Below are 18,968 nucleotides of genomic sequence, written 5' to 3'. Positions count from 1 at the left end.
AAGGGTCATGGTGTATGTGGGGGAAGACAATGAGGCTAGCTGACTAAAGTCAAGAATGTACCATTCAATAGTAGACAGGAAAGTTGTCAGGGTGACTTTATACCCAATTCAGCACAAAAAGAGAAAAAGATTCCTCTGCAGGGATGGTAACATAACACATGCAGAGATTTAAGAAAAATAGTCCAACAGGAAAGGAGGACTTTTATTATTTGAGAGGAGAAAGAATGGAGAAATGTAGGCAAATTCTTGCAATAAAACAGTGAAGAAGTGAATTGAACTAGGATGGGATTGACTATAGTAAATAAAAGAACTTGAAAACGCTGAATACAGAGAATGAAGAATTTATTAAAACTCAAAGGTACCATTTCAAAGGCAGGGTCCATGGATGTGGAATACATGACATATATAATGTATAACATACAATAATCAGACTTTTACGTTAATTTGTTTTGCTGATGTTTTTTCCTCTTCCAATTTTTTTATTCTTTTTCATAAGGGTTGGCTCTCTGGGAGGGGCAAAGAGAAGGGAGAGAAATATGGGGAAATGTAGGTGATGTAAAAGCAAAAGAGCAATAAAAATCTTCTAAAAAAATAAAGAATAATCCCATGCTTTCTGTAGTAGGAGCCCACTTTAAAAGGCAGTATGCTGCTACTAAAAGAAACTTGGAAAGGGGAAATCATTTTGGGGAAAAGGAAGATTGATTCAATTTTGGATATGTGATAGAGGTGACTTTAAGACAGACAAGTAGTAAATGTTAAAACAAGGTTATCTTTACGTAAGACTGATCAGTAAAAGGAAGATTTTCTTTAATAATAACTCTTTATATAGAGCTGTAATGGTTGCAGAGTGCTTTTCTTACAACTAGGCAAGGGAGATATTTGAGTCTTTTTATTGCCAATTAGTAAATAGGGAAATTCAGGCTCTGTGAGTTGATTTACCCATTTTTACACAGCTATCATTTGTGTACAGGAGTCAGCATCTGAACCTAATTCTTGTGACCTGAAGTCTGGAGCTCTCCACCATACCATAATTTCTCCTTGAAACCAGGTCAATGAAGACATCACATGTTTTTTTACATTTTATTTAAAATTTTTTTAAAATACCTTTTGCTTTTTATAATACTTTCTAAATATATCCCTCACCTTTTCATTTAGCAATTCTTTGTAATAAAAAAGAAAAGTAAACCGAGTTCAACAAAGATAAATCAATCAAGTATAACAGTATTTGAGTTTACGCACCATACTTATTTCCTGGTGCCAGACCGATTCTGTTTTTAAACTGTATAATGACTGAATTACAGGCACAGCTCTGGATAATCATCTACATTTATTTCTATCTTAATTCTCTTCAATATTAATTGTATTAGGCACACATACAAAAAACAAACTAAATGAAGTCCCTCACCTCTTTCTGATCTTCTTCGGTACATCCCAGCAAAGCATAGACAAGAATATGTGGAAGAAGATAGATGGTCACCTTGAAGTCATGTTTCATCATAATACCACAGCAGTTAAACACTTTACTAGCAAGGTCATGCCGCACCTGTAAGCCCCAGATAATTAAGATTTTAGTATGCATTTACTTTTAAAAATTTGAAGACACAGGGGAAAACTAATGGACAAATGCATAGTAGAAAAATACAGGATCTCAACTCACCCTCCAGACCCACTCCACCTCCTCACTAGCAGCCTTGCTTACTTCAAGATGTCTTTACCTGGGGACTACTCTCTCAAATGAGTCCATGGTCAGGATCATTATTTCATGAGGGGACCCTAATATACTCATTCACTCTCAGTTCAAGAGTCCAGTTCAAGTCCAAACTGCTCTAGTTCCTCATTAACAGCCTAATCCTTCTTTCCCTCTTCCGCATCCCCTCTTTTCAAGCCCCCCCTTTATGTTGTCATGCCCTATTAGACTACACGTGGGCAGCAAGATGGCACAGTGGATAGAGTTCTGGATCAGAGTTAGGAAGACTCATCTTCCAGAGTGCAAACCTGGCCTTGGATACTTTATAGCTGTGTGACCCAGTGCAAATCACTTAACCTGGTTTGCCTTAGTTTCCTCATCTGTAAAATGAGCTGGAGAAGGAAACGGCAAACCACTCCAGTATCTTTGTCAAGAAAATCCACCCCAAAAAGGGGTCATGAAGAGTTGGCCACAATTGAAAAATGACTGAACAAAATGCTTATTCATCCACGAGACAGAAATAATTTATTTTTATTCTATCCTACATCCAAACTATTACTTCTTTAATTAATAGCAGTGATGGAGATGGTGATAATTGTTATCATTCCTATAGTACCTTACAAAGTATTATATACATCATCTCATTTGGTCCTCCCAGCAGTTTAGTAAGGCAAGGATATACTATGCCCATTTTAAAGATCAGGCAGCTGAGGTGAAGAAAGTAAAGTGATTTGCCTGAGAAAGCGTACAACTGATGCAGGATTCAAAGCCAGGTCCTTCCTGACTCCATTTAAAGCTGGCTTTCCACTGTCGCTTCCCAGTGACATGTAGCCATATCTTGATTATCCAAACCAACAGATATAAACAGTGAAATGACACAGTTTTATATCTGTTTTGTCTCTGTAATTATTTTTTGTTTAGGCTAATATTAAAATTAACGTATTCCATGAGCACATGGATAAGTGAATAAAATGTGCTGTATCAAAGGGACATTTGCCTGGGATTAAGATTTGCCATAAATAACACACAAGTACAAGCAAATGATGGAGAACTGATGTCAAAATCAAATTCCTTATAAGAGAAAGTCAATAAAAATAATCTTTTTTTTAATCATACTATTTTCATATTAAATTCTGGAATTAGAAAAATTTCTGCATGTAAAATTATTATTAAAAGGTTCCAGAACAAATTGGAGCTAATTTAATTATATAAACTTGTACATAAGTCAATATTTTCAATACTTTAAATTATCAGATTTAATAATCAAATTCAGAACTTTTAAATGATCAAATTTAAAATTAACATTTTTAAAATCTTGAAATATAATTTGATGCTTTTCCTCCAATATTTTTTCTTTGTTTCTATTTCCCAACAATTTTCCTATAAGATAGTTTAAGTTACTATTTCTAGTTTATGTTTGTATTAATCAGCTAGAAAGGAGGTTCTTTAATGAATCAAGTATTGAGGAGTGGCTGAAAAGTTTATCTGAGGAATATACTTTAACAAAATAAAGCACAGACATACTGTGGTTCTTTGGTTTATCTTTAAAGGGAATTGTTTCTATAACATAATGCCAAAGTGAAATCTGAACTAGTTATAGCTATTGTGTAAGTTAAGCTATATCCCACACTACTTGGACATTTACTCTCCCAATACTCTCCTACTCCAACTACCATATAGTAGGTTGTATTGGTGCTGACTTGAATCTGGGGAACCAATAATCACTTCAGTTTCTGGAGGTTGTCTTTAATTATAAGAGCGTACCTCATTTCCCTTTTAAATATAACTATCAACTACTAGCCATTCTGATTTCAAAGCTGAGTCTAATAACAGCATATACAGCTTTAGTGGGGGATAGCTGAGGTTTCAGGTTGGAAAACCATGACAGGTGCTTATATAATGGAAATGAATTTTCTCAAAGGGACTTGACAATGAAACTAAAATGATTTTGTATAAGATTTCTGTATGTTAAATATATAAATTGTTTCCTAGGACAATGCTGAATATCACTTAAATGTAACAGGTCTATGAATACCTGTTATAGAACTTTATAATCAAATTTAAACACAAAATCTGTGAAACAAAAATAAGCCCTTAGAATTATGGGGTTTTCCAGTAATATAAGACTTAACGAGGTTATTTTATACAGCTTAGGGATTCATAGCGCTAACACAAATCTAAACACATTCAAGCCTGTCTGTTATCAGTAAAGATTATAACTTGCCCTCAAGACTGTCTACAATCAGTTTGCTGATCAAATACTAGTAGAGTGGATCAATATTAAAAATTCAGGGTATGGTCTTCGGATTTTGCACCTCTAATGCAGAATTACAAGACAATACCCTGAATTGACACTTTGAATACTGAATTACCCAGTTAAGGAAGTGATGTTTCAACTGATGTGCAGCATGCCCAGATAAAATCCATTTCTACTTTTGATCATCTAAGAATGCTTGCTTGCTGTGTAATCAGTTAGGTGCACTGATTCCTGCCAGGTCAGATCTCCATACTTTATCTCAGGATGTGTCTACTTCTATTGTTTCTATATTCTATTCCTGTAATCAATTACGTACACTTTTGTGCTAAAATCTCCACTGTAATTACAGACAATGACAACTCAGGAGGCTTTGCTTTAGAAAACATAATCCTACATTAAGTCACGTCTTAAACTGAGCTGGTAGTCTCTTGAAACTCAGGTTTGTGCTCCTTTTAAATGGCTACATTTTCATGAATAAACTGAATGAATGAATAACAGAGCTGCAAGAAACTAAAAGGCAATAGTAACTTTGACATAAATTCTCTAATATAATTTTATCCATTTTCATCAGGTCAGAAATTCTGAACTTATATTGTGTTATTAGATTGAATCGAGTCACTAATAAGACATTTTTCTAGTCTTCTGTTGATTTCTTGGCCAGACAGAGGAAATTTAACAGTTATTCCGTTATTTGATTGCATTATTATTGTGTTATCAGATCACTAATGAGACGTTTTTTGTGTCTTCTGTTCATTTCTTGGCCAGACAGAAGAAATTTAATCCTATGCATAAAAGACAGTTGGTCTATACCTTCATTTTGGACAGAAATCTGTTCACTAAATTCACAAGTGGCTAGAGAAAAAAATCTCTATATCTAAGGTAAAAACAAAAACAGTCAATGTTCTTCCTAAAATGTGATACCCCAAACTAAAAACAATATACCAGGTGTAACCAGACCATGTTCCCCTAGCCCTGAATACAATGTCTAAAATTGGATTAACTTTTTAGTTGCCATATCATATTTCTGACCAATACTCAATTTGTAGTACACTAAAACTCCAGATTTTCAAAGAGGCTGCTATTTAGCCATATCTTCTCCTACCTATGCCTGGGAGTTTAATTTTTTGAACCACTGTGTTTATACTTAACCATGTTAAATTTCACCTTAGTAGTTTAATCCAGTACTCTAACCTATATACTGACTCTACTATCCAATGTGATCATTACACCTCTCTAAGTCTGCCAAGCATGCCATGCCATCTATAGCTTTATTTGAACAACTCAACAATCAAATCTAGGCCAGGTGATAAACTCTGCAAGGCCAGCAAGATGCTTCTCTTAACAATTTTTATTTAACCTGGGTTTTCGATTCCCAGTAACCATTTTTGTTCTTACCTCTCCACTTCAAAAACGATTTTTCATGGCAAAGAAAACAGAACCAAAATAAGAACTAAGCAGCCATACCTTTTTTTCCCCTTCCATGTAAGCAGTGTAATCCCATCTGTGATCCTTCCTTTTCCCTCAGTCAATAAACATTTATTAAGTACCCGCTAAGCACTAGGGATACAAAGGCAAAAGACAGTCCCTGCCCTGAGAGTTTTACAGTCTAACAGGGGAAACCACATGCAAACAACCAAGTACAAACAAGATAGATTTATACAGGATAAATAGGAAATAATCAACAGAGGGAAGGCACTAGAATTAAGAGGGATCAGGAAATAGTTTCTGTAGAAGGTAGGATTTTAGCTGGGACATGGAGGAAGCCAGGAGGCAGAGTTAGAGACAGCATTCTTGACATAGAAGACTGCCAGAGAAAACGTCCAGAATCAGGAGATGGAATTTTCTGTGTGAGGAACATCGAGGATGCCAGTATCATTGAGTGGTAGGGTGTGCGTGCGTGCATGCGTGTGAGCGTGCATATGTGTATGCATGTGGTGGGAGTAGGGGGGCCACGGCCAGCAGAGTTAAGGTGATGAAGACCTGTGTCAGGGTGGTGGCAGTGTTAGAGGAGAGAAGGATATGGTAAAGTTGGTATCAACAGGCCTTGGCAACAGACTGGACTCAAAAAAAAAATTCAAGCAGTTCTGTTCCCTTAGAATTTCTTACCAGCCCTGGCAATTTCCTTCAATTTAGCATTCCTGACACTGTTTTTACAGATCATGCCATACTACAGAAAACAACAGAATTGCTACAGAAAATAATTAGCCTAATTTTAGCTGCTCTGTGTACTAGGAAATGCTACAAAGTCCCTTTCTCTTCTCCCTCTATGCTATTTTCATTGGTTACCTCACTGGATATTGGGGATTATCTCTATGCAAACATTTCTCAGATCTATTTATCTAATCCTAACTTCTCTTCAGACCTCCAATCTTGAATTTCCAAATGCCTATTAGACATCCCTACCTGAATATCCCATAGTTTATCTTAAATTCAACATGTCTAAAGCTGAACTCATTTTCTTTCTCCTAAAATTTTTCCTCTTCCTAAATTCCCTATGCCTGCCCTCAGGCACCACTATCATTCTATTCACCTAAGCTTGAAATCTAGGCACTACCCTTGACTCCTCAATCTCCCTTCTGCCCTGCCTTTGCCAGCCCCCTCCCCTATGTAATTTCTTGTCAAGTCCTATCAGTCATCCTTTGTAACATTTCTTATCTATGTCTGCCTCTCTGCCAACATTGCCAAGGCCCACCCTGGTATAGGCCTCATGCCTGGACTACTGCAAAAGCAATAAGGGTTGGTATCCCTAGTTCAGGTCCAACTCAAGCTGTCAAATCGATCTTTCTAAATCACAGGTCTGACTGCGTGATTGATCTTCCCACATCCAGCCCCCCATTTCCCTTTAGTGGATGCTAGTGGCTCCCTTCTGCCAGAAGCTTTACCCAATGTCCCTTAATGGGAATGCCTTCTTCACTCTGAGATTAGCCTTACTATATCCTGACTATCTCTTACATGTACATAATGGTTTCCATGTTGTCTTTCCCATTAGACTGTGAGCTCCTTGAGAGCAGGGATTTGTGGTCAGTTGGTTTTGTTTATTTGCCTTTTTTTTGTGTCCCCAGCCCATAGCTGCTGCCACATCTGTCAAATGAGGCTCTGTCTACGGATCTTCAATCGCTTTGTCTGAGAGCTCTATTTTGTACATTGTTGTATAAACATGTAAGCTGTTGGTTGGATTTTATTGTTGGTTTCTTCCTTGGATTTTCTTATTCTACCAAATTTCTGCAGACTTCCTCTGTAGACTAGACTTCCTCCTTCTTTGTAGCTACTTGTTATGGTACTGAGTTTGCTGGAATGAAGTCGTCAGTTTTTTCTCCCATACTCCTTATTTTTCAATTGAAGGTCTTTTGATTAGATGTGCAAGACTGCAGGCATATATCCTTAGGAGCCCTTGTCAGGTATATGCCACTGTTGACAAGGAGGCTGTCCTTAGTCAGTTTAAACTAGTTCAGAAATAAAAACCCATTCACAGTTGCTCTCCAATTGAGCCAGCTGCTTCTTTTCTAAAGCCTATACCTATGCAGTTTCTTGACCAAGACTTCATAATCCTAAGCAACGTTTTCTAATTTCTTTCTCAGAGTATCTTTTATGCCTACATAAATCACCAGTAACAATTAACAGTTATCTGATTTGACAAGTCTTACTTGGGAATTTTTATTACTTCTATATCCAGTTGCTAAATTGTAAAAGACTTGCCTCTACTATTATCAAGATTGATATCAACAAATATCAGTGAGCAGTGGACCTTGGACTAGGCACTAAGACTCTAATTTTACCTACAAATTGTGATTTTATTTTATAGCAAGTAAAAAAAAAAGTATTATTACCTTTGTTATAAGATAACCTGCCCAAGATGCTGACCATTCTGCAAAGTTGTTGCCTAGTTTACTTAAGTAAATTGGCTTCTTTACTGTTGACCAGTCTGTGGCCTTCTGAGAACTCTTATACCTATAAATTTGAAATGTAATTTAGTATAAGTCAAATTAAACATTTTTAGAATTTAAGATGAGATACTATAAGATTGGCAAAAATGGTACTGTAAGGAAATTGTATCAGTTTTTTCCTGAGATTCAAGAAAAATTACATGTAGATTCTGAATATGGGTGATCTTCTTACACCTACTTTTTAAAACAATCTTTAAAAAAAGTAAATTTAATACTCCAACTCTAGCACCAGATCTAACAATGCTATATGAACTTTGTTTGACTTAAATGTACATTTCTGAAAAGTTAAAATTTGGATTGTAAAAGAATGGACTTTTCTAGGGAGAGAAAAATCTGGTACGCATGATTAAATAGGAATTGAAAAATTAGCCCTAAGACATATAATTAACTCCCATTTATCAAGAACCTAAGCAATAAGAGGATTCAATTGTTATTTGTTCTTCACTACTTAAATTATAAGATACATATCGTAGTTAATATATGTTATACATACTGTCAATACCAACTGACTAAATCAATGAAAAGTATGAGTTGAATTAACTGTCTGCCCCCCCCCAATTGTTTACTGAGGTCAGAGTTTTTCTCTTCTAGTGACACTCCTAGTTTATACAATGACAAGTAGACACAGATAAGTAGAGGTACCAGGTCAAACAGTGGTGAGAGTCAGGCATTTTAAGTTTGGCTTCCCAATGTTTAGTGCTTCCACTACAATCTTTTTTTTAAAATTGATCTTTAATTTTCTGATATTGTTCATTTCGTAGAAATATTTGAATGGAAACTGTACTTCTTTGGGCCAGTATTCACAAGACTAAAAGAGGTAATAAAGAATGGCATATGAATTTAGTTGCAATTCATAATTTAGTGTGTAAACTGGAAATCCAAATAGCTATGAAATTTTATCCCTGGGAGAAGCCAACCAGGTGCTTCCATTTACAGCTCTGATGATCTGCCCTGCTGGGTAACAGTTTGCATGTCAACTAGTCAATCTGTATTGACAATATATACCTAGTCAAGAAAAAAAAATTTTCGTTCAAAAAATTTGAAAAAGAGAAATTTATTGGGGGGCGGGACCAAGATGGTGGCTGGAAAGCAGGGACTTGCTTAAGCTCTCCCGCGGGTCCATCCAAAGACCTGTAAAAAATGGCTCTGAACAAAATCTAGAGCTGCAGAACCCATGAAATAGCAGAGGGAACCATGGCTCCAGCCCAGGATAGCCTGGATGGTTGCTGGGAAGAGTCTACTGTACGGAGCTGGAAGTGGAGCGGAGCACAGCCCAGTGTGAGCCACGCCAGGACCAACCAGACTGGGATCCAGGCAGAACAGGCAGTAGGGCCCTGAATCATTGAGCTGTAGCAGTTACCAGCCTTCTCAACCCACAAACGCCAAAGACAACAGAGAAAAAACTGCTAGATCAGAGTGAAAGGAGTGCGCAGTTGGCCCTAGCCCTGGGGTGCAGAAGTGGTGCCGCTTTGGGGCTGCTTCCAGAGCTCCAGCTATGGTTGCTTCCAGCCCCAGGCCTACCCTGTGGGAGGAATTATGTGATGGATCAGAGCGGGAGTGCAAAGCCTGCTTGGATCTGGGTCACAATCCTGGATGGCAGTTCTTGGGGGAGGAGGACTGCTGCTGTGGCTGTTTGCTACGTAGAAGTAGCTCTAAAAACAGCAGCGCAGGCCCTAAGGCTTGGAACAAAGTACTCTCTAATCTACAAGCAGTCACATGCTGACAAAAAGCTCAAGGGTCAAGTAGTTGGCTGGGAACATGAAAAGGCAGCAAAAAAGGACACAGACTCAGACTCTAGAATCTTTTTTTGGTGACAAAGAAGATCAAAACATACAGCCAGAAGAAGTCAACAAAGTCAAAGAGCCTACATCAAAAGCCTCCAAGAAAAATATGAATTGGTCTCAGGCCATGGAAGAGCTCAAAAAGGACCTGGAAAAGGAAGTAAGAGAAATAGAGGAAAAATTGGGAAGAAAAATGAGAGTGAGGCAAAAAAAATCATAAAAAACAAGTCAATGACTTGCTAAAGGAGACCCAAAAAAATACTGAAGAAAATAACACCTTAAAAAATAGACTAACCCAAACGGCAAAAGAGCTCCAAAAAGCCAATGAGGAGAAGAATGCCTTGAAAGGCAGAATTACCCAAATGGAAAAGGAGGTCCAAAAGACAACTGAAGAAAATACTACCTTAAAAATTAAATTGGAGCAAGTGGAAGCTAGTGACTTTATGAGAAATCAAGATATTATAAAACGGAACCAAAGGAATGAAAAAATGGAAGACAACGTGAAATATCTCATTGGAAAAACCACTGACCTGGAAAATAGATCCAGGAGAGATAATTTAAAAATTATTGGACTACCTGAAAGCCATGATCAAAAAAAGAGCCTAGACATCATCTTTCAAGAAATTATCAAGGAAAATCGCCCTGATATTCTACAGCTAGAGGGTAAAATAGAAATTGGAAGAATCCACTGATCACCTCTTGAAAAAGATCCCAAAAAGAAATCTCCTAGGAATATTGTCACCTAATTCCAGGGCTCTCAGATCAAGGAGAAAATACTTCAAGCAGCCAGAAAGAAACAATTTGAGTATTGTGGAAACACAATCAGTATAACACAAGATTTAGCAGCTTCCACATTAAGGCTTGGCATATGATATTCCAGAGGCCAAAGGAGTTAGGATTAAAATCAAGAATCACCTACTCAGCAAAACTGAGTATCATGGTCCAAGGCAAAATATAGACTTTAAATAAAATAGAGGACTTTTAAGCTTTCGCAATGTAAAGACCAGAGCTGAATAGAAAATCTGACTTTCAAACACAAGAATCTAGAGAAGCATGAAAAGGTAAATAAGAGAAATCATAAGGGACTTACTAAAGTGGAATTGTTTTACTTACATTCCTACATGGAAAGATGATGTGTGTAATTCATGAGACCTTTCTCAGTATTAGGGTAGCTGAAGGGAACACATATAGACAGAGACCTTTCTCAGTATTAGGGTAGCTGAAGGGAATACACACACACGCGCGCGCACACACACACACACACATATATACATATACAGAGTGCACAGGGTGAGTTGAACATGAAGGGATTATATCTAAAAAAATAAAATAAAATTAAGGGATGAGAGAGGAATATATTGAGAGAGGGAGAAAGGGAGAGATAGAATGGGGTAAATTATCTCACATAAAAGTGGCAAGAAAAAGCAGTTTGTTGGAGGGGAAGAGGGGGCACATGAGGGGGAATGAGTGAATCTTGCTCTCATTGGATTTGACTTAAGGAGGGAATAACATACACACTCAATTGGGTATCTTACCCCATATGAATTAGGGGGAAGTGGATAAAAAGGGGGGGGGCGGAAGAAGGGAGGGCAGATAGGGGAAAGAAGTAATCAAAAGGAAACACTTTTGAAAAGGGACAGGGTCAAGGGAGAAAATTGAATAAAGGGGGACAGGATAGGAGGGAGCAAAATATAGTTAGTCTTTCACAACATGACTATTTATGCGAGTGTTTTGCATAATGATACATGTGTAGCCTATGTTGAATTGCTTGCCTTCTTAGGGAGAGTGGATGGGAAGAGGGGAAAGAATTTGAAACTCAAAGTTTTAAAAACAGATGTTCAAAAAAAATAGTTGTTTTTTGCTTGCAACTGGGAAATAAGATATACAGGCAATGGGCGCAGAAATCTATCTTTCCCTACAAGAAAGTAAGGGGAAAAGGGATGGGGGGGAGGGGGAATGGGGTGACAGAAGGGAAGGCTGACTGGGGAACGGGGCAATCAGAATATATGCCATCTTGGAGTGGGAGGAGGGTAGAAATGGGGAGAAAATTTGTAACTCAAAATCTTGTGGAAATCAATGCTGAAAACTAAAAAATATTAAATAACAAAGTATGGAATTAAAAAAAAGAGAAATTTAAAAATTTAAAAAAGAAACATTCGATAGGCAACTGGTGATGTGGGGTAGAAGCTCAGCAGAGAGGCCAGGGGCGGATTTAGAAATGTGGGAGTTATATGCAATAAGAGGACAATTAAACACATGAGAGTTAATGAGGTCATCAAGAAAGTATAGAGGGAAAAGGGCACATAATAGAGCTTTGAGGAATACTGATAGTTAAGGGTCATGATATGAATGATAAAGCAGCAAAGGAAACTGAAGAGTAGCATTTAGAAGGGTAGAACAACAAGGAGAGAATAGTGTTGTGAAAGTCAGAGAGTAGAGACAGTATCCAGGAGCAAAGGGTGGGCAATTGTATTAAGTGCAGAAGACAGGCTGAGGAAGATGAGGATTGCAGAACAACTATAATCAGATCAAACAAACTGAGAGATCATTGGTACCTTTGCAAAGAGCGGTTTGAGTTGGTGATGCTGTGAGAAGCCACAATGCAAAGCACCGAGGAGGAAGAAAAGAGCAAGTGGAAGCAATAATTATAGACAGCTTTTTCTAGGAGTTTGGCTGAGAAACGGAAAACCAATGAAGCACTATAGATTGAAGGGATGGGAGGGTCTGGTGAAGGTTTGTTTGAAGTTAGTAGGGAAGGAACCAGTTGATAAGAAAGATTTAAGATTTGAGAGGATGAGTTTCCAATCTGCTGGAGGAGATGAGATCAAGGGGACATATAGAGGGGCTGGCTCAAACAAAAAGGGTCATATCATTGTCAGAGTCTGGTGAACAGGAAGAGCATAGACAATGGTGTTAAGGTGTTCTGAGATAAAGAGAAGAGAGAGCTCATATCAAAGAGCATCAAGTGTCTCAGCAATATATAAGGCAAGGTCTTTTTGGGAAGCAAAGGTGTGAGGGCCTTGAGAAGAAAACAGAAGATTTAGAAAAGCTTTTGTGGGGACTAAGAGAAGCAATCAATTAGGGAGGAATAGAAGCACAGTTAATATAAACGTATAATGTACCCAGTGTGCATCATGACTTCCTGCAGTTCCAGTCAGCAGCAGGTGAATAGAAATAGAGAATGAAGATGACAGAAGTAACGAAGGGCTTAGGTTTGGCAAGGGATGAGCTGCAATGCAACAAGGGTAGGGATCTGAGAATGAGGGACAGTGTGGAGTTGTACTGGTTAACTATCAGACCTGACTAACTGGTTGAGACCAGAAAAAAGGTAAATTAAACCAGAGTAGGGATAATGGCCTGAAAAAAGACTGGGGGGGAAGGGGGGCAGAAATGTCTCGGACCCAATCTTAATTTTCCTCTCTATTACACCAATTTCAAAATCCTCTCCTAGAGAGGCTATAGGAAGTATTGCTTTGTCTTTTAGAACAGATGCTAAGAATTAGAATTGAAATGATCATTCCATGAAGTGATTTCCCCTATGATGTAAGAACGAACTTATATTTTTATCTTGATTGAAATCTGTAGGATAAACTATGGAAGAGACAGGAAGCTAAGTGGCCCAGTAGATAGAGCACTGGGCTTAGAATCAATTAGACGCATCTTCATGAGTTCAAATCCAGCCTCAAACACTTATTAGGTGTGTGACCTTGGACAAGTAATTTAACTCTGCTGGCCTCAGTTTCCTCATCTGCAAAATGAACTGGAGAAGGAAATGGCAAACAATTCCAGTAGCTTTGCCAAGAAAACCCCAAAATGGGGTTACAGAGAGTCAGACACAACTGAAATGGAGAAGACAGAGCAAAGGTCAGGAGAAACTACTTTTTTTGTGAGAATTGTGTTAACTGTTATTTTATGAACAAACATTTTATGGACAATTTTATAAGTGAATCTAGAGAGTGATTATTAAGAGCAATAGTTTAAGAGAAGCTAAAAAAGAAACAGAATGAGAGGTCTTAATTGCTGAAACCTTTATTTTGTGAAGAAAATGAAGAGAATTGTTAATAAGAGATTTCATTTGTTACGCTGAATGAACAAAAGGGCATAAGAATGTGTTCTCAGAAGTGAAGAGAAAATATCTGCTATTATAGTTGGGTTTGAGGTGACTCTAGTTGTGATCACTTATCACTAAAAAATTGTATGCTCTTGTTTTATTATTGATTTCACTTTAGATAAGGATTTACTACATAGATATTAGAGATTTACCACATAGAAAGAAATGAATAACTATTACTGGGAGTTTTCTCTGGTTATTAAATAAATGCTATTTGACTAACTAACTGGTGGGGATTTTGAACTTAGTGGACTGAAAGAAATGATGAAATCTTATTAATGAGGAAATACATACATATATATATATATATATATATATATGTATATATGTATATATATATGTATATGTATATATGCACGTATGTATTTCCCGGATAAGATTAAATGTGGTAATGAGTAACCCATGCTACTTCTGTATCTTTTGGATACCAGACCAGTCTCCTATTCTGATTCTGCCTCAAATTTCTATCAGAACATGAGGGTACTTGTAGAGGAAAGGAAGTCTCTATATGAAATGAAGAAGTAGCCAAGGCACTTCTGATATATCCTCATTGCTTTGACAGAAGAACTGAAGGGGCCTTTCTCACAAATTACACTGTCATGTACAACTACTGCCTGGGACCTCAGTCAACAGAAATTTAAAGCAGGAAAACAGGGAGAAAAGAAATATAAGCTGAGGGCTTCATTTAATAAAAACTTTATTAAAATTCATTAAGCATCCATGTGTTCTTTATGCTTTAGGTAGAGGACAGCATGGCAGTGCAATGTATATATTCAATTCAATACAACATTTATTAAAAAATACCTTAATCAATACAAGGCATTGGGTCGGGCACAAAGAAAAGAACAAAACAGTCCCTTCCAAGAGGGTGCTTATATTCCACAGGAAGACTATAAAATGAACACAAATAAGAATATTTTAAAGACACTTGAGAAGGCTGAAAGCACAAACACTTGGGAGGAAGCAGTCCAAGGTTTCAAGATCCGTGTTAATTAAACACAATTTTCAATACCACAAGAAGAAATCTCAAAATGATATTGTAAAGTCTTCTGAAGAGAAAAGGTACTAGGTAACTTCCTAAAATGATAACAGATCAGCTATATGGAATACTGAGAAACTATGTGCTTTGGCAAATACATAAAAATTCCTGCAAATAGTCATTTTTAAACTGTCTTCTAAGCACTCTTCCATAGTAATAATAAAATTCTTCAGAGAGCTGGATCTGATGTCTGAAGATCTGAGTTCATATTCTGACTATCACATACCTCCTAGGCAACCTCAGGAAATTAAGTAACTTTTCTGGGCCTTGGTTTTCTGATGCTTGGTTTCCTCATCTATAAAATGAGAGGATTTGACTAAATAATTTCTAAAGTCTCTATCTGACCTTAAATCCTATGATCCTAAAATAAAGACAAATATATTTTAAGGGGAAGAGTGGATTAAAAGTGCATGAAACTTTGATCATAGGAAAAATGGAGGAAAAAAATTCTGAGAATTACAAGATAAAGTTATTATTAAAAAGGTTTTATTTAGTCTCCGATCCCCTATATAATTTATAACCAGTATAAGCTTTAACACATGCAAAATGTAAGATAAATTCTTTCACAGCATTGGCAGTGTTTTAATAAATATAAAGGACTCTCCTTGTAGATTAATTCAATTTTTTCTCTACAATAAAGCTTCCCAGAATTTAATCTAATGAACAAAAAACTATCATTTTTATACCAATATTATAAATAAGGGAAATATTGCAGATATTAAATATTTTCAAAAATATTTATTTTTTAAAACTTTCACAAAAGTAAAAAGTTAATTTTTCTAAAATTCAAGACAAAACGTTCACAAAAGTAGCTTAAGTATAGCCAAACTGTCTTAGGTGTTGTCTTCTCTCTCTACACTCTCTCTAGGTAAACACAGCTCCCACTGGTTTAATTTTCAACTCTGCAGATAACTCAAAGATCTATATATTGAGCCCTAATGTCTTTTCAAGAGTTCTAGTTTCACATCATTACTTGCTTATCGGATATTTCAAAATGGATGTGCCAAAGACTTCAAACTCAAAATGTCCAAAACAGAAAGTATCTTTCCCCTCTAAACTCATCCTTCTACTGAACTTCCCTCTTTCTGCTGAGAATAACATCATCCCTCCAGGCTCCTAGGTTTGCAACCCTGGCATTTTCCTCAGCCCTTCACTCTTCCTTACTCCGATATAGACATTAGTTGCCAAATCTTGTTATTTCTACTTCCACAATATTTCTCATACATATTCCCTTTCTTCTCACACAGCCACCACCCTAATTCAGGCCATAATCATCTCTTGCCTGGACTACTGCCCCAGTCAACTAATTGGTCTCCCTACACGTCTTCTCTCTCCAATTCATCCACCACATAGTACCCAAAGTGATTTTCCTAAAGCAAAGTTCTGTCCGTATCACTTACTACTCAAATAAACTCCAATGGATTCCTTTTGACTTGACTCTAGAATCAAATATAAGTTACTTTGATATTTGACGCTTTTCACCACCTCGTCCCAAATTAACTTTCCAATCTTATTAAACATTGCTCCTCCTTCACTCACTCTAAGGTCCAGCCAAACTAGCTTTAATACTTCATCTTTGGGCTTTGGCACAAGAGTGTGTTCCTTCTGTCTTCTCCTGTCTCTTAGAATCCTTTGTTTCTCTCTGACTCCGCCATCTACATGAAACCTTTCCTGATTCCCCTAGATGACAGTGATATCTTCTTAGCTTGCACTTATTTTTGTATATATTTTGTGTGAAAGAGTATATGCATGCTTACAGCACACACACACACACACACACACACACACACACACACACACGTATACGTGTTTTCTTCCCTGAAAGAATATAAATTCCTTGAGGGAAAAGACTATCTCATTCTTGTCTTTGTATTCTCATTCCCTTGCACAGTGTCTGGCACACAGCAGGCACTTAATAAAAGTCTATGATTCATTATCTAGATACCTTGTATTTAGATGTGGCTCCAAAATTTCCCGAATATGTTCAGGGAATCTCCTCCAGAGTCGGTGGCCTGGACCATCAGTCTCCATTTCTCTGCATTCATAAATGGAAAGCAACTCCTACCAACACACAAGGAAACAGCTGAGCCTCTTTTAGTCTTCATTGCTCCATATAACAGACTATGCACAACAATAATGGATTTCAAACCTGATTTTTTAAAAATATTTTTAGATGTAATACTGCAAAACCCTGAAGCATCAAAGTGTGGCACAACATCACCTCTTAATAAGGATAAGACTAATAGCAAAATGGTGAAAAGTCTATAATTATCACTACTTTACATTTATTTTATTTATTACATCCCTTACAACTAGGGATTTTCAGAAATGTGAAAGAATGAAACTCAAATTTCAATGTGTCCCCCAAACTGAAGATGCAGTGAAATATAAAATACTAAATTAAAGATCCTGAAAAATGAAACCAAAGTCCAAGGATAAAAAGAGGCATTGATTTTGAAAAATCAAATGGCTTTTAGAGTGTAAAACAGGAATGGAGCAGCAGACTTGAAATCTTAGAATCTGTATGTGTGACCTGGATCATATACTTACAAGCTGAGTCTCAGTTTCTTAATAAGGCTTGTAACTAACATTTTACAAGGTTGTAATTAGGAAGGTCCTTTAAAAAACCATAAAGCACTATGTAAATATTATAAAAGAGATTTTTATTTTACTAGTGCTACTCTTCAAAAGATCATTTTACTCACATTATCTTTTTTGGTATTTTCCCAAGTTTTAAGAACACACATTGCTCTGATGAAACATTAATTTTGCTAAATTATATTTTATAATGATTATGAATTATGTAAATGCAAAATGTTACACATACATGTTCCACAAACAGTTAACTGTATAGCCAATTGACAATTACCCAAATAAAGCAAAGATAACAGATGTATGAGATAATAAAAAGTGTAGTTTTTATATTTATATTTTAAAAAGATGCATCTAAGGATGAAGAATTTCACTTAAAAAATAACAAAATCACACTTGAAATGGTTAATTCTGAAGGCACTAAACTGTTCAATTTGCCAATCCTACTCAAATCATTCTAGTGAAATACTTCATTTTGTGAAAATATTTAGCACTAATCAAGTAAAACTTTGTTCAAACATTCTTCTGAACAGGAATAAAGGGAAATATTGATCTTACAAAGTACTTCTCCAATGCAATACAGTTTGAAGTAAATGTAGAACATTAGTCATCAATGGCTGCTCTGCTTTGGAAAAGGGTACTTCTGTACTAAGACTGTGTCCCAAACAGAAAAAAAAAAACAAAAAGGAAAAGGACCTATATCCACAAAAATATTTATAGCAGCTCTTTTAGTGGTGGTAAAGAACTGGAATTCGAGGAGATATCCATCAACTGGGGAATGGCTGAAGACATTAATTTGATTGTGATGGAATACTATTGTGCTAAAAGAAATGACAAGCCGGATGCTCTCAGAAAAACCTGGAAAGATTTATATGAACTGATGCAAAGTGAAATAAACAGAACCAGGAGAGCATTTTATACAGTAACAGCAATATTGTATGATGATCAACTATGAATGACTTGGTTATTCTCAGCAACACAATGATTGAAGACAATTCTGAAAGACTTATGATGAAAAATGCTATCTATCTCCAGAGAAAGAAGTGATAGAAGTGTGAATGCAGACTGAAGCACACATTTCTTTACTTTCTTTATTTTTCTTGGGGTAATTTTTGTCTTTTTTAAATTTTACATGACTAACATGGAAATATGTTTTGCACGACTATACATGCAGAACCTATATCAAATTGTTTGCTTTCTGAATAAGGGGACGAGGGAAGGGTGAGAGAATATGGAACTCAAAAATTCTTAAAAACGAATGTTAAAAATTGTTTTTATATGTAATTAGGGAAAAAACAAAACATTAATTTTTTTTTAAAAAACAAGGAAGGGTTCCCTACACCAGTGAAATCTCATGTTCAAAGGTGTACATAAACCAAGTAATTAAATAGGTGCTATAAAAAATGGTTATCAAAGAAGTCAACATTCTAGGTGTTCTTAGTATGGTGAAAATGACGTTTGCTTAAATTGTTCACAGTGCAAAAAATTTATAATTCATCCTCAGATAATCAAGGTTCCAATTGTAAAATTCAAATGAGGAAGAACAATTTGTGTTAC

At 36.4% G+C, this 18,968-nt stretch overlaps 1 protein-coding gene across 1 annotated transcript in view; it reads right to left on the bottom strand.

Moving 5' to 3' along the window:
• ATR (ATR serine/threonine kinase) overlaps positions 1-18,968 on the bottom strand; it is a 121,536-nt gene that overhangs the window by 52,846 nt on the left and 49,722 nt on the right. Inside the window, exons 24-26 of the mRNA XM_036755385.1 lie at positions 16,765-16,880; positions 7,772-7,892; positions 1,406-1,543 (exon numbers count right to left, since the gene is read on the bottom strand). Coding sequence (XP_036611280.1) covers positions 1,406-1,543; positions 7,772-7,892; positions 16,765-16,880 — 375 coding nt within the window. The remainder of the gene's footprint in view (positions 1-1,405; positions 1,544-7,771; positions 7,893-16,764; positions 16,881-18,968) is intronic.

Source organism: Trichosurus vulpecula, chromosome 4 (assembly GCF_011100635.1).
Source record: "Trichosurus vulpecula isolate mTriVul1 chromosome 4, mTriVul1.pri, whole genome shotgun sequence".
NCBI lineage: Eukaryota > Metazoa > Chordata > Mammalia > Diprotodontia > Phalangeridae > Trichosurus > Trichosurus vulpecula.
Note: the sequence above shows the minus strand (reverse complement) of the source record. Positions and strands in the feature narration are given on the sequence as shown.